Source organism: Bos mutus, chromosome 10, assembly GCF_027580195.1.
Source record: "Bos mutus isolate GX-2022 chromosome 10, NWIPB_WYAK_1.1, whole genome shotgun sequence".
Lineage (NCBI taxonomy): Eukaryota > Metazoa > Chordata > Mammalia > Artiodactyla > Bovidae > Bos > Bos mutus.
In genome coordinates this window covers 12,914,127-12,927,499 of record NC_091626.1, presented here as the reverse complement: position 1 = coordinate 12,927,499, position 13,373 = coordinate 12,914,127, and the positions used below count along the sequence as shown (strand labels likewise).

Here is a 13,373-nt window from a genome sequence, read left to right as displayed (position 1 = left end):
CATGGTGGGATCTGAACTTCAGGAAGATCACTTTGGTGGTGGCAAAGGAAGGAAGAGAAGGAAGTTAATGGAGGCAAACAGAGCAGCTAGGAAAAAGGATTTTACTGTACTTAGTCCAGGGATGAAATGAGCAGATGTGAAATATTCAACACATGCAAAGGTGCAGAGAAAGGAACAGATTTAAGAGCTTCCAAGGAAGTCAGGACTTGGGAATCATTTCAAGGAGGGAGAAAGTGACAGCAATGAGTGGAAGATACGTCCGAGGTTTATGTTGTGGGCATTGGATGAAGATTAATGATGGCTACTTGAGAGGAAATACAGGAGGAGGAAAAGTGTTGGGAAGGGGAGTGAAGAGTTGGGATTTAGAGTCTGAATCACCTACAGGACATTGAAGTTGAGGATTCATGTCTAATAGATACCTAGAAACATGGCGGTAAAACTCAGGAGAAGCTGGAGACAAAGGTTATGAATTATCATTAGCCCAGAGGAACTGAAGATTGGGGTGTGAACACCATCACCTAGTGAAGACAGAAAGTAAGCAAAGAGGGCAGATGGTGGAGTTCTGGTGGATACTCGCATACGAATAAAGCAAAGGAAGAAGAATTTGAAAAGAGGACCATTCTCAGTCTTAGAGGCGGGCCAGAGAGGTAAAGTTAAAATTAAGACGGATGCTGCAGAGCAGCTAAGCCCATGCACCACAGCTACTGAAGCCTGAGAGACCTAGAGCCTGTGTTCCGCAACAAGAGTAGCCACGGCAATGAGAAGCCTGTGTGCCACAGCAGAGTAGCCCCCTGCTCACTGCAATGAGAGAAATCCCAAGCACAGTAACAAGAACCCAGGGCAACCAAAAATAAAGAAATTTAAAAAATTAAGACAGAATGTGAGGTCAAGAAAACAAAGGAAGGGGATGGGTTCAAGAAAGCAGTAGTGTCAAATGCCACAGAGCACTACAAATGCTTACAGAAGGAAAAAGAACTGGTGGGCTAGCTAGTTACCTAAGGGGACAAAAACACTCTTCTCCTGGAAAGCATTGTCTGGATTTGCCCATTAGAAGGCCACTGGCAACTTCTGATTAACAATTTCAGGGAAGGGATGAGGTTTGGCTAAGAGGGAAATATACAGAGGAAGGGTATAAAGAGAGCAGTTTTAGTATGAAAGAAATTTCAAGTCTACTGTACACTGAGAGAAGAGTCAGGAAGACCATTTTTTGAGGCAACCTCAGTGTCTGCATGGATGGCCAGTCTTAGCCTCAGTTCCATCCCTCTGAAATCCCCAATACTAAATCCTTCCCTCACTCCCACAGCCACGCCTTTGACTTGTCATCAGTTCAGTTCAGTCGCTCAGTCCGACTCTTTGCAACCCCATGGACTGCAGCATGCCAGGCTTCCCTGTCCATCACCAACTCCTGGAATTTACTCAAACTCATGTCCATCAAGTCAGAGATGCCATCCAATCACCTCATCCTATGTCATCCCCTTCTCCCGCCTTCAATCTTTCTCAACATCAGGGTCTTTTCCAATGAATCAGTTCTTCACATCAAGTGGCCAAAGTATTGGAGTTTCAGCTTCAGCATCAGTCCTTCCAATAAATATTCAGGACTGATTTCCTTTAGGATGGACTGGTTGGATCTCCTTGCAGTCCAAGGGACTCTCAAGAATCTTCTCCAATACCACAGTTCAAAAGCATCAATTCTTCAGTGCTCAGCTTTCTTTATAGTCCAACTCTCACATCCATACATGACTACTGGAAAAAAACAATAGCTTTGACTAGACGGACCTTTGTTGGCAAAGTAATGTCTCTGCTATTTAATATGCTGTCTAGGTTGGTCATAGCTTTTCTTCCAAGGAGCAAGTGTCTTAATTTCATGGCTGTAGTCACCATCTACAGTGATTTTGGAGCCCCCCACCAAAAAAGTCTCTATTTCCATTGTTTCCCCATCTATTTGCCATGAAGTGATGGGAGTGGATGCCATGATCTTGGTTTTCTGAATGTTGAGTTTTAAGCCAACTTTTTCACTCTCCTCTTTCATCAAGAGGCTCTCTAGTTCTTCCCTTTCTGCCATAAGGGTGGTGTCATCTGCATGTTACTGGTATTTCTCCCGGCAATCTCAGCCCAGCATTTCTCATGATGTACTCTGCATATAAGTTAAATAAGCAGGGTGACAATATACAGCCTGGATGTACTCCTTTTCCTATTTGGAACCAGTCTGTTGTTCCATGTCCACTTTTAACTGCTGCTTCTTGACCTGCATACAGATTTCTCAGGAGGCAGGTCAGCTGGCCTGGTATTCCCATCCCTTTCAGAATTTTCCACAGATTGTTGTGATCCACACAAAGGCTTTGACATAGTCAATAAAGCAGACGTAGATGTTTTTCTGGAACTCTCTTGCTTTTTCAATGATCCAATGGATGTTGGCAATTTGATCTCTGGTTCCTCTGCCTTTTCTAAAACTTGTCATCACCTGATCCATTTCTTCCCAATCTGTCACTTCCCTTCTGGCTAAAGTTTCTGCCCTATTCTGTGAAAAAATTACAAATTCAGAGAAAAATGAACATAGCAGACCAACAGTCTACAGAGAGCAGATCAAAGGCCTGGGAGAAGGGAGAGGGAGGACTCTATCAGACTATGTTCAGAGAATGGGAATCAGATGCTTCTGGTTTCAGAGAAGAAGCAGGCCTGGGTCATGAGGTGCCATGGAACAGATACTGAAATTGGAATCATGGTTGGTGAAGTATAATTTAATGGTTAAATTGCTTACTTTTGATATAAGTCTTTAACAGCAGTTGGTCTGACTGGCAGCTGAAAAATGTGCTGCTCATCAAGAGGATTTTGTTCATAGTATTTTATGCAGGATCTAAAGAGAAAAAAAATTCACTTTTAAAAAATGAATAGTGGACATACTGCTCATAAATATAAAATACATTTTAGTTGAGCTCAAGTAAAGGTGTAAGTGGGGAGAAAGGTATTGGAAAGACAAAGAAAGGCAAAAGAGAGACAAAGATACAGCTTCCACTGTTTTCCCAGTATGGGGAATTAAAAGTTAACTCACCCATACTACTGATCTTTAATGGGAAGAAACACCCCCCAAACAAACAAAAAAACCTAGTAACAATTTCAAACTTTTCCCTTTACGACTAAGGCAAATTCTAATTCTGGAAAAGGCAATGGTACATTTTCTTTCACAGGGAAAAAGAATCCCAGTTCTTCCACTCAATGGTATACTTATTTCCAGTTTGAAGACTCAAAAAATACAAATAAGACATCCAGGATCCATGTGTAAAGATTATTCCAAACTATTTTTAGCCAAACTGACAGACCCTCTAAAATTTCAGCAACACTATTGACATAGGTCTGATGAAATCTGATTCCATTCAGTCACCATATAGACGGCGGGCAATGATTAGCTTGACTCAAATTTATAGGGATATGAAGAAAACAGAAGGAACTAGTATTTATTAAGTACCTAAGTGTCAAGTACTTTATATATATTACGCTGTTCTTATAGATGAAAAACAAGATGCAGTGAAAGGAAACTTCCTTAGAAAGGAAGTGCCAGATCCAAGTGTGCAGCTCGATTCCTCCTGAATCCAAAGTCTTTCCTTCTCATGGCAGTGACTTAGAACCTTTCTGTTACTATGAAGAGAAGGTACACAGATTCTACCCTAACTGATAATAAAAAGGGCACTTATTTTGGCTGCAACTATTTCAGAAGAGAGTACATTTTTATGAAGTAAACAACAGAAATACTTACTGTGTTAAAGAAAAGAGGAGTTCATGTTGAGGTTTAATGAAAAGCATGCAACTGACTACTATTTCAAGAATATGGTGGAGTTTTTGAACACGATGAACCTGCTCCTGTGTATCTACTGATGGAGAAATGAAATATTCCTGGAATAAAAGAAAATGGACATGGGAAATAAGGAGTTAAAGAACAAGCGGCATCTCCGGAAAGAATTAACTATGCCTACTACACCTGAGTGGGGATGTTTGATTAACAGGTGGGGGCTTGGGGTTAGGGAGAAGAAGCCACTAGGTAGCTTTCCTCCTCTCAATACTATTCTTTAAACTAAACTCTTAAGTAAGTCTTCTCTAAGAATGTTCTAAGCAAACCATTATGCATATTCTTTGGTAAAGGCAAATCACAGAACTGCTTCACCGAGGAGGTCCAAGTAGGTAACTGGTACCACCCACCAAACTCTCCAGATGGAAAGAATGGCAAACCCACAAGATAATTCTTAACTTCAATAAGCTTGCCAGGCTGATGGGCATATTCACTTTTAAAAATAGATAGTAAACCTGTAGTACCAAGAAATAAATCAAGTGCATTGGTAAGCTTCTACTAACATATATTACTGGTAAATTGGTATGACCTTTTGGAAAAGAAAGTTGGCAAGGTTATGTGAAGCATCATAAAATGCTCAGACCTATTTCTGAGAATTAATCCTAAGGAAATAATCCATGGTAAGTGGAATTCTACAATGCTAAGATTCTTACCCCCTGGAATATACATCTTATATAATCCCTTCTTCTCAAGTGAGGCCAGGATGGTAGGCTGTTACTCCCATGATTAGGTTACTGATTGACTTTGAATTAATCAAAAGGGAGATAATCTCCTGGTCATTACTTGTGTCAGTGAGCTCTAAGCATCAGAGATGCTCTCCCACTGGCTCTGAAGAAACAAACTGTGGCACTGTGGAGACGGCCACATGGAAGAACCCCCAAGTGACCTCGAGGACATGGAGATGGTCCTGGGCCAACAGCTAGTAAGAAAATGGGAACCTTCATCAAAGGGTCATGAATCAATGAATTCTGTCAACAATGCGAGGGAATTTGAAAGCGGATCTTTCCCTAATCAAGTCTCCAGATGATACCTTGATTTCAGCCTTGTGAAACTGAGCAGAGCACCCAGCTAAAATGCTGACCCAGATTATTCCAAAATGTGAAAATAACACGAGTAAGAAAACAGTCAAGTCCCAGGAAGGGAAGACCCAAAACAGTCCCACTCACCACTGGCTACAAATTACGACATTCCTTGCAGCTGCCACCCACATTCCCAGTGGTCCCCTGACCACTCTGGAAGTGGACCACCTAGATCTTTTTTTTTTTTTAAAACAAAGAACAGATCCAGACTGTTCTTCCCCTTCGCTTCTCTCTGCTCATGCTACAACCCAGGCTGGTCTACCTCTGCCTGTCCCCAAGACCCCGCAGAGGTGACAAAGCCTGAAGTTCCTGACTACTTGGGAGGCAGTACAGCCTCAGGTCTATAATCACAAGGAATTGAATTCTGCTATCAATAATAACTCATATGAGCAGGAAATGATCTTCCCTTACAGGCAGGCTCCAGACAGGAACACAGCCTGCCAACACCCTGATTTTAGCCTAGTGAGACCCAGACTGGACTTCTGAACTATACAACTATAAAGTAATGCATTTGTGTGTGTGGCTTTGAGACACTAAGTGTGTGGGGGTAATTTATTATAGCAGCAATAGAAAACTAATATTGCTGCAAACCACCAGCATCTGAATCATCTGGAGATGAGACGGTTTGTTTAGAAAAATATATTCCAAGGAGTTCCCTGGTTGCCTGGTGGTTAGCATTCTGGGCTTTCATTGCCACGGCCAGGGTTCAATTCTTGGTCAAGGAAATGAGCCACACACAAGCCATGTGGTACAGCCAAACAATAACAACAACAACAACACATATTCCAGAGCCCTTGACCTACTGAGTCAGGGGTCTAGGAATCAGCATTTTAACAAGTCTTCTGGGAGATTCTCAAAGTCTAAGAAATATTGTGTCAAAAATCTGAAATCAAACCATATTTGAAAAAACAGGCATATTAAATGACTTGAGGGGAATTCATAAAAATAAGGGTACTCACATTTGAGTGATGAGATTAAGGGTATAATTGCATTATATTTTTATTTTCAAAAAGTTATTACTTTCCTAAGCTTAAGAAAATGTATTAAAAAGTTTCCACTAAAAATGCACACCTTTAATAAAATGTTTAAACTTGGAATATCAAAAATTAACCTCAATAGAATCCAGTTGAGTGTTACATTGCATAATAGATGAAGCTGGAGTTATCCTATCTTGTATTTTTATGAGACCAGATATCATTTGAAGATCTATTTTCTAAAAGAATCGTCCAACAAATGTCAAAGGTCATTATGGATGTTCTTTAATCTCCTTAAGTTTCTAATTCAAGATATTAGGGAAATACAAAAGCTCATAATCATGACCCTGAAACACAGAAATATTTTTTGAATCAATATGTTAAAGAGCATAGCAAATTCTTTGAAAAGTAATCTTTTACGTGTAAAAGAAATGGGTCAAGATACTTCTCTAGTGGTCTGGTGGCTAAGACTCCACACTTCCAATGCAGGGGGCCTGGGTTTGATCCATGCTCAGTGAACTAGATCCCAGGCCCAACTAAGACCAGGCCCAACCAAATAAATACATAAATAAAAACAAAGAAGAAATAAAGAAATGGGTCAAAAGAATATAAAGCGAATATTCCTCTGTAGGGCTTATCAAACACAGAAAGGCATTCTCTAACCACTTTAGATAAATGAAGAATTGTGGAAGTACACTGGCTTACGCAGGATACAACCTTATGTCAGGCAGTATCATACGTTTACAGAGAATGAGAGGTGACATTAGATGGGCTACTTTTTTGTTTGTTTTACTAGACAATGTAATTGCCTGTCTTAATTTATCTGTTTCCTAGGACATAAGCTGGCACAGAATAGGCACTTAATAACTGTGTGGCAGAATGACCAAATAAAAGAAAAATCAACTTGAGAATAAAAACTCACCAAATGATTCAAAGATGCAAGTTCCTGACCTATCAAGAAAAAAACGAAGAGATGCCAATAAGCTTTAGGTTTTATCTACTACAAATCAAACAAGCTAAGACAAACATTTCATAGTTCATATATAAAAGAAATGCTCAAGCTAAACAGTTTCTCACAAAATGCTGAATTTTCTTGTACATTACATCATAAATACTTATTCTAAAAATGATCACAGTTTGCCCCTAATAGAAACAAGGTGATGAGTATTAAAACAGCATGTCATTTTAAAAAAGGGTTTTATTTACATTTACCCTAAAGAATCTCAAAACATTTGAAATAAAGACAAACAAAACCTATAGTTATCTTTAATCTAATCTATTTATTAAACAAAAAAATAAGGCTCAGAAAATGAAAGTGCCTGTCTCATAGTGAACCAGAGGCAAAGCCAGGACCACAAACAATCAGGGTCAAGTACAAAGATAAAATCTGAGCATACCTATGGCTGACAACTATGATGTTGCTTTTACTTTTTTGAGTTGGGAAAGGGACTTACCTATGAAAAAACAGATATAATCTTTCTTCAGTTTATCCAAACCAATTTCCAAAAGCATCTGAACCGGAACAGTCCCACTGAGAGAAACCGTGTCCATGGTTCCATAGTAAGACTGATGAATGAGCTTACTCAGTAAACTGTTACTCCCACTATGAAGCTAGAGATTGGGAAAAGTTTATAAAGCCACAATTAAAACTATAAAAAGTCCAGTAAGTGAAAGAGAAGCAAACTGCATTAACTAAAAAATTATAAACTTAAATTTTTTCATCTCCTGACATTATAAATTATTTGAATGAAAGCCTCTAAGTTACAAACCTATCTGTTTCTAAAATGCCATTCCCAAAACCTCCTTATTGGCTATAATAGCCAACAGACTAACTCAATCATTTGGAGAATAAAAAAAGCTGTGAACTTACTAGATCTAACATGTGTTCTAAATGCTAAACAATTAAATTTAAACATACCTAAAATATTTGACATTTGACATTTTCTCATTTACTGTCCTTCTGTTAACTCAAATTTCCAACACAATCCTTTGCATTTTTCTTTTTTAATACTATTTTCACTTTGCACTTGTTGTACATGGTAGGATATACTTGTAAATATCTCACAAACAGAAGCTCTTAAGAAAAATTCAATGGGCAAGACTAAAATGCACAGAATGATCAAATAGAGGGAGGGTTTGCAAGCTTCTGCTCTAGAGTGTATCTCTGTTCACACCTAGGAAGTTTCTATCTTGTTATGAATTGGCAGTTGCATTATTTAAAATAATTCTACTAAATGAGGAATCTTTTTGTTTCTAGCTTTTAACTTAGATTTTTTCATTATAAAACTATAAATTCATCATGGAAAATCCATAAAATACAGAAATGTATAATGCAGTTGGAGAAATTTATTTGTAACCCTACCACCAGAAGGGATTGGCGTATTTTAGCATATTTGTTCACAGGTTTTTCTCTCCAAGATTTCTATCTTTCACTGAACATTGTAAGCATTTCTCCACACACCACTGTAAGCATTTCTGCACATCATCTGTAGTAACTATTAACATGTTCCATTATGTGGCTGTTTCATGATTTACTTAGACATTCATTAATAGGTCATTTACAATTTTTGCTACTGTAAATGAGGCTATAACGAGCATCCCACTACAATCTTTTTTTAAAAAGGCTTATTTCTTTTGGCCATGGTGAGTCTTCACTGGCGCACATGGGCTCTCTGCTGCAGCAAGCGGGGGCCGCTCTTCACTGCGGTGCCACGGCGTGGCTTCCCTTGTTGCCGAGTACAGGTTCTAGGCTCACAGGCTTCAGCAGTTGCAGCGCGCAGGCTTAGCTGGCTCCACTGCATGTGGGATCTTCCGAGACCAGGGAAGCCCCTAATACATAAACTCTTGACACATACTTCTGCATATGGCCTTAGGATGAATTCATTTTGAGGATCTCAGTACATTATCATAATTGCTTTATAGTGTTCCAATCTGTACTCTCATCAGTAGTATATGAGAAGGACTGTTCACAGCAACAGCAATGACAATAGAGGTAGCTTATAAATGCTGTGCACTTAACTATGAACTAGGTCCTAAGTGCTTCACATGAATTAAGGACCCTGGCCAAGTGTATACAGGTAAGAGAGTTGCAAAACAAAAATTCAAACTCAGGCAGTCTGCTGCAGAGCCTGTGCCCGTCATCAGTCTGCTCTGCTGCTGAAAAGGAGCACACACACACTACTGAACCTACCCATGGCTGAATAGCACCACGCTGCAGACTCTGGATGACCAACGAGAAACACTTCACCAAGTCTTGATAAGAAATCACACCTTTAAAGCAAGTTAGTCTAACATTATTCTCATAGTTATTTCTGCAGATCAAACACGTCATTCATTTTAAGGATACACAATGAAGAGGGAAGACAAGTATCTGAACTTTAGGGATGGTGAAAAGGGAGAGAAATTAAAGTCCCCCTCCCCCTCCAAAGGCAGCATTTTTAAAGAAAGAAATTAAACTCGTTGCCATAAAATAATATATTCAGTCAAATATTATGGAATATCTTTTCCTTTTCTTAATAATTATAATTTCATTAAGATATGTTTTGGTTAATACAAATACAGCATAGAACCCACCTAAATCTTCAGGCAGGAGTAAAGAACAGGTTCTATGAATTGCCTGGTCTTAGTATAATTCTCGAGCAAAATATGCCAATGCATTATTAGAACTGAGTTTGATAAAACAGAAACCAGATGTCCATACAAGGCTAGCAATATACATTATTATTTTCAAAAGACTTAAAAGTAAACCTAAGAAATAACAGGAAAAATTTTATTTCACAATGCTGATGGACACCTACTACTGCTCATTTTGCACCACAGCTGCTCAGCAAAATCGAGATCACCCCGTACTGTGAGAAGACACTCAATAGACCCATCAACTGCAGCAGCGTCATGCTTCACTATCTGGAAAAGAAGTGAGTGCCAAAAATACTCAGTTTATTTTTTAAAAAGCACAATAGTTTAAGACCAGTAAACTTGCAAATGTTGCTCTGAGAAAAGGTGGGATCATGAACACATATAAGAGGCATGAATGTATCTTCTACAACTTCATCCATTAATGAGGAGATACAAGTAAACAGACAGTGAAAAACAGAACCCCTAAAATTGCTTTCAAACTCTGATGCCTAAAAGCAAGCATTTGGTTTTCCTCCCCTGGAAAAATATTTAATTACCTAGGTCTCCATTTTCCTACTTGTCAAATGACAACAGGTTTAGCACAATTTAATAATGCCACCGACGGCACAGTAATGTACTATCTCATAGCCTATTAACATGCTATAATAATATCAGATCAGATCAGATCAGTCGCTCAGTCGTGTCCGACTCTTTGCAACCGCATGAATCGCAGCACGCCAGGCCTCCCTGTCCATCACTAACTCCCGGAGTTCACTCAGACTCACGTCCATCCAGTCAGTGATGCCATCCAGCCATCTCGTCCTCTGTTGTCCGCTTCTCCTCCTGCCCCCAATCCCTCCCAGCATCAGAGTCTTTTCCAATGAGTCAACTCTTCGCATGAGGTGGCCAAAGTACTGGAGTTTCAGCTTTAGCATCATTCCTTCCAAAGAAATCCCAGGGCTGATCTTCATAATGGACTGGTTGGATCTCCTTGCAGTCCAAGGGACTCGCAAGAGTGTTCTCCAACACCACAGTTCAAAAGCATCAATTCTTCGGCGCTCAGCCTTCTTCACAGTCCAACTCTCACATCCATACATGACCTCTGGAAAAACCATAGCCTTGACTAGAAGGACCTTTGTTGGCAAAGTGATGTCTCTGCTTTTGAATATGCTATCTAGGTTGTTCATAACTTTCTGTCCAAGGAGTAAGCGTCTTTTAATTTCATGGCTGCAGTCACCATCTGCAGTTATTTTGGAGCCCCAAAAAATAAAGTCTGACGCTGTTTCCACTGTTTCCCCATCTATTTCCCATGAAGTGGTGGGACCGGATGCCATGATCTTCGTTTTCTGAATGTTGAGCTTTAAGCCAACTTTTTCACTCTCCACTTTTAATAAGAGGCTTTTGAGTTTCTCTTCACTTTCTGCCATAAGGGTGGTGTCATCTGCATATCTGAGGTTATTGATATTTCTCCCGGCAATCTTGATTCCAGCTTGTGCTTCTTCCAGTCCAGCGTTTCTCATGATGTACTCTGCATAGAAGTTAAATAAACAGGGTGACAATATACAGCCTTGACGAACTCCTTTTCCTATTTGGAACCAGTCTGTTTGTTGTTCCACGTCCAGTTCTAAGTGTTGCTTCCTGACTTGCATACAGATTTCTCAAGAGGCAGATCAGGTGGTCTGGTATTCCCATCTCTTTCAGAATTTTCCACAGTTTATTGTGATCCACACAAAGGCTTTGGCATAGTCAATAAAGCAGAAGTAGATGTTTTTCTGGAACTCTCTTGCTTTTTCCATGATCCAGCGGATTTGGCCATTTGATCTCTGGTTCCTCTGCCTTTTCTAAAACCAGCTTGAACATCTGGAAGTTTGTAGTTCACGTATTGCTGAAGCCTGGCTTGGAGAATTTTGAGCATTACTTTACTAGCGTGTGAGATGAGTGCAATTGTGCGGTAGTTTGAGCATTCTTTGGCGTTGCCTTATCACCTCATAGTATATTAACATAGTCATTTCCATTTTTCTGCAGTTAAACAATTAATAATAAATACGTCCTAGTTCTCTTTAAACATATCCATCAGTTTTTAAGGAAAGTAATCACTAGCGCTGACATCAAAGACCAACAAAAAACTACCCTCAAAATGCCACCTTGGCTGTAGCAGACCCATTTGCAATCGTATGATGTGAAAGACAACAGTACAACCCAATTTTACAAGCTCTTTCAGTGTACTTTTCCGATAACAATCACTTACCTCGGTGTCTTTTTTTGTAGAATCACCAAATTCATTCAGCTTACTTAACTCTAGAAAGTGGCAAAAGCTTATTAAACTCTGGATTTTATTCTCCTTCTTTCCCAATTATTTCCACTCTAATCCTGTTTTCAAATGGCAAATGAGGAGAGTAGAATGATGACCAGGTATTTTAGCAATTATTTAACTCTCCAATGGAGGTTGACTAGATGCCCACTAGGCAGGGGTGTAAGGATGGACTGAGATACAGTGAAAGCCCCTGGCACACATGTCAAGCACATGGTAGGTGCTCTAAGGTCACTGTTTCGTCCCTCTTCTTCCACAATCTCAAATATGACTGCAGTATATAAAATGTAAATTAAATACATATTATTAATTCTTAAAATCACTGAGATTTTTATCATTAGCAATTCAGAATGAAAGCTGCCCCTCTCACCATGACAGACCTACAGCTTTAGGTATAGCTAACAAAAAAAAAAATACTAAGCCTAAAAAAAAATTTACATTTAAATATAGCAAGCATAAATTCCCAATTAAGAAAAAACAAACAAAAGCCAAGTGTGAGTCACGAAAACAAACACCATTCAGAAATTCCTGCACAAGTTCAACAGCAGATTTTGCTTCCAGAGGCTCAGGCCATTCAGTTACACCAGTCCTCAAACCATCAGCCAAAACCTGTGGGAGATTTAAAAACAAACAAAAAAACCCCAAAACTTGTTAGCAAAATACAAAGTTATCAGTAAGATGTATTATCAATATTAATAACATTAGTATCTTTTTTCTTAGCTGCACCACCCACCTTGTGGGATTTTAGTTCCTGCACCAAGAATCAAACCCAGGCCCTCAGCAGTGAGAGCATGGAGTCCTAACCACTGGACCTCCAGGGCATTCCTAACACCTATTTTTCCTGAATGTTTAATGAGACGCCAGGAACTATTCTAAATGTTTCATATGCAGTATGTTATTTAATCCTCACAAAAATCCCGTGAGGCAGATACCACTATCACTCACATTTTACTGAGCCCAAAAGAGGTTAATTAACTTGCTTAAGCTCACACAGTTGGTAACTGGCAATGCCAGGACATATATCCAGCAGTCTGATGCCAAAGATGGTATTCTGAACTTTAATTATGTGTGCTACAGAGACTGAACAGAAGTTTACATAAAAATAACATGAATATGTATGCCTATACGTAGGGTATCTAAACTGAAGTAAGGAAAGAGGTTGAGGTCAAAAGAGGCTGGAATAGCCAGAGGAACAATGAGAAACACTGGCTTGACTCATATGGGGGAACCATCCCAGGCAATACGATGGAGAGGATGAGCTGTTTCCACTAGGGTGGAATAAACCCCCAGGCAACAGCAGGAAATAAGATGACTAGGAGTAGGGATTAAACAGGAAGAGTGATCTTAAATAACTTTTTTATTTCATTTGGAAGACAACAGCCACTGTTGATTTTCTGGCAGGAAAATGACATGATCAAGCAGCTGAGAATTCCCCCATCACAAATACTCAGGATAGAGTCTAAGGAAAAAAAGAAGTACAATGTTTCTCAATAGAAGTAAGATCATCCTCCACCCCCAGGGAGTTTTCAGGAAAATGTGAAGGTCAATTCTGG

The 13,373-nt window shown here is 39.4% G+C and overlaps 1 protein-coding gene across 5 annotated transcripts in view; it reads right to left on the bottom strand.

The window, feature by feature from the left end:
• The window catches only part of ZWILCH (zwilch kinetochore protein), a 45,266-nt gene that overhangs the window by 10,357 nt on the left and 21,536 nt on the right, over positions 1-13,373 (bottom strand). For all 5 annotated transcript variants that reach the window (XM_070377319.1, XM_070377318.1, XM_005893288.2 and 2 more), the window contains 8 exons: positions 12,336-12,429; positions 11,758-11,807; positions 9,692-9,797; positions 9,085-9,164; positions 7,349-7,505; positions 6,817-6,845; positions 3,752-3,888; positions 2,759-2,854 (listed from right to left, as the gene is read on the bottom strand). In XM_070377319.1, the coding sequence (XP_070233420.1) occupies positions 2,759-2,854; positions 3,752-3,888; positions 6,817-6,845; positions 7,349-7,505; positions 9,085-9,164; positions 9,692-9,797; positions 11,758-11,807; positions 12,336-12,429 (749 nt within the window). The remainder of the gene's footprint in view (positions 1-2,758; positions 2,855-3,751; positions 3,889-6,816; positions 6,846-7,348; positions 7,506-9,084; positions 9,165-9,691; positions 9,798-11,757; positions 11,808-12,335; positions 12,430-13,373) is intronic.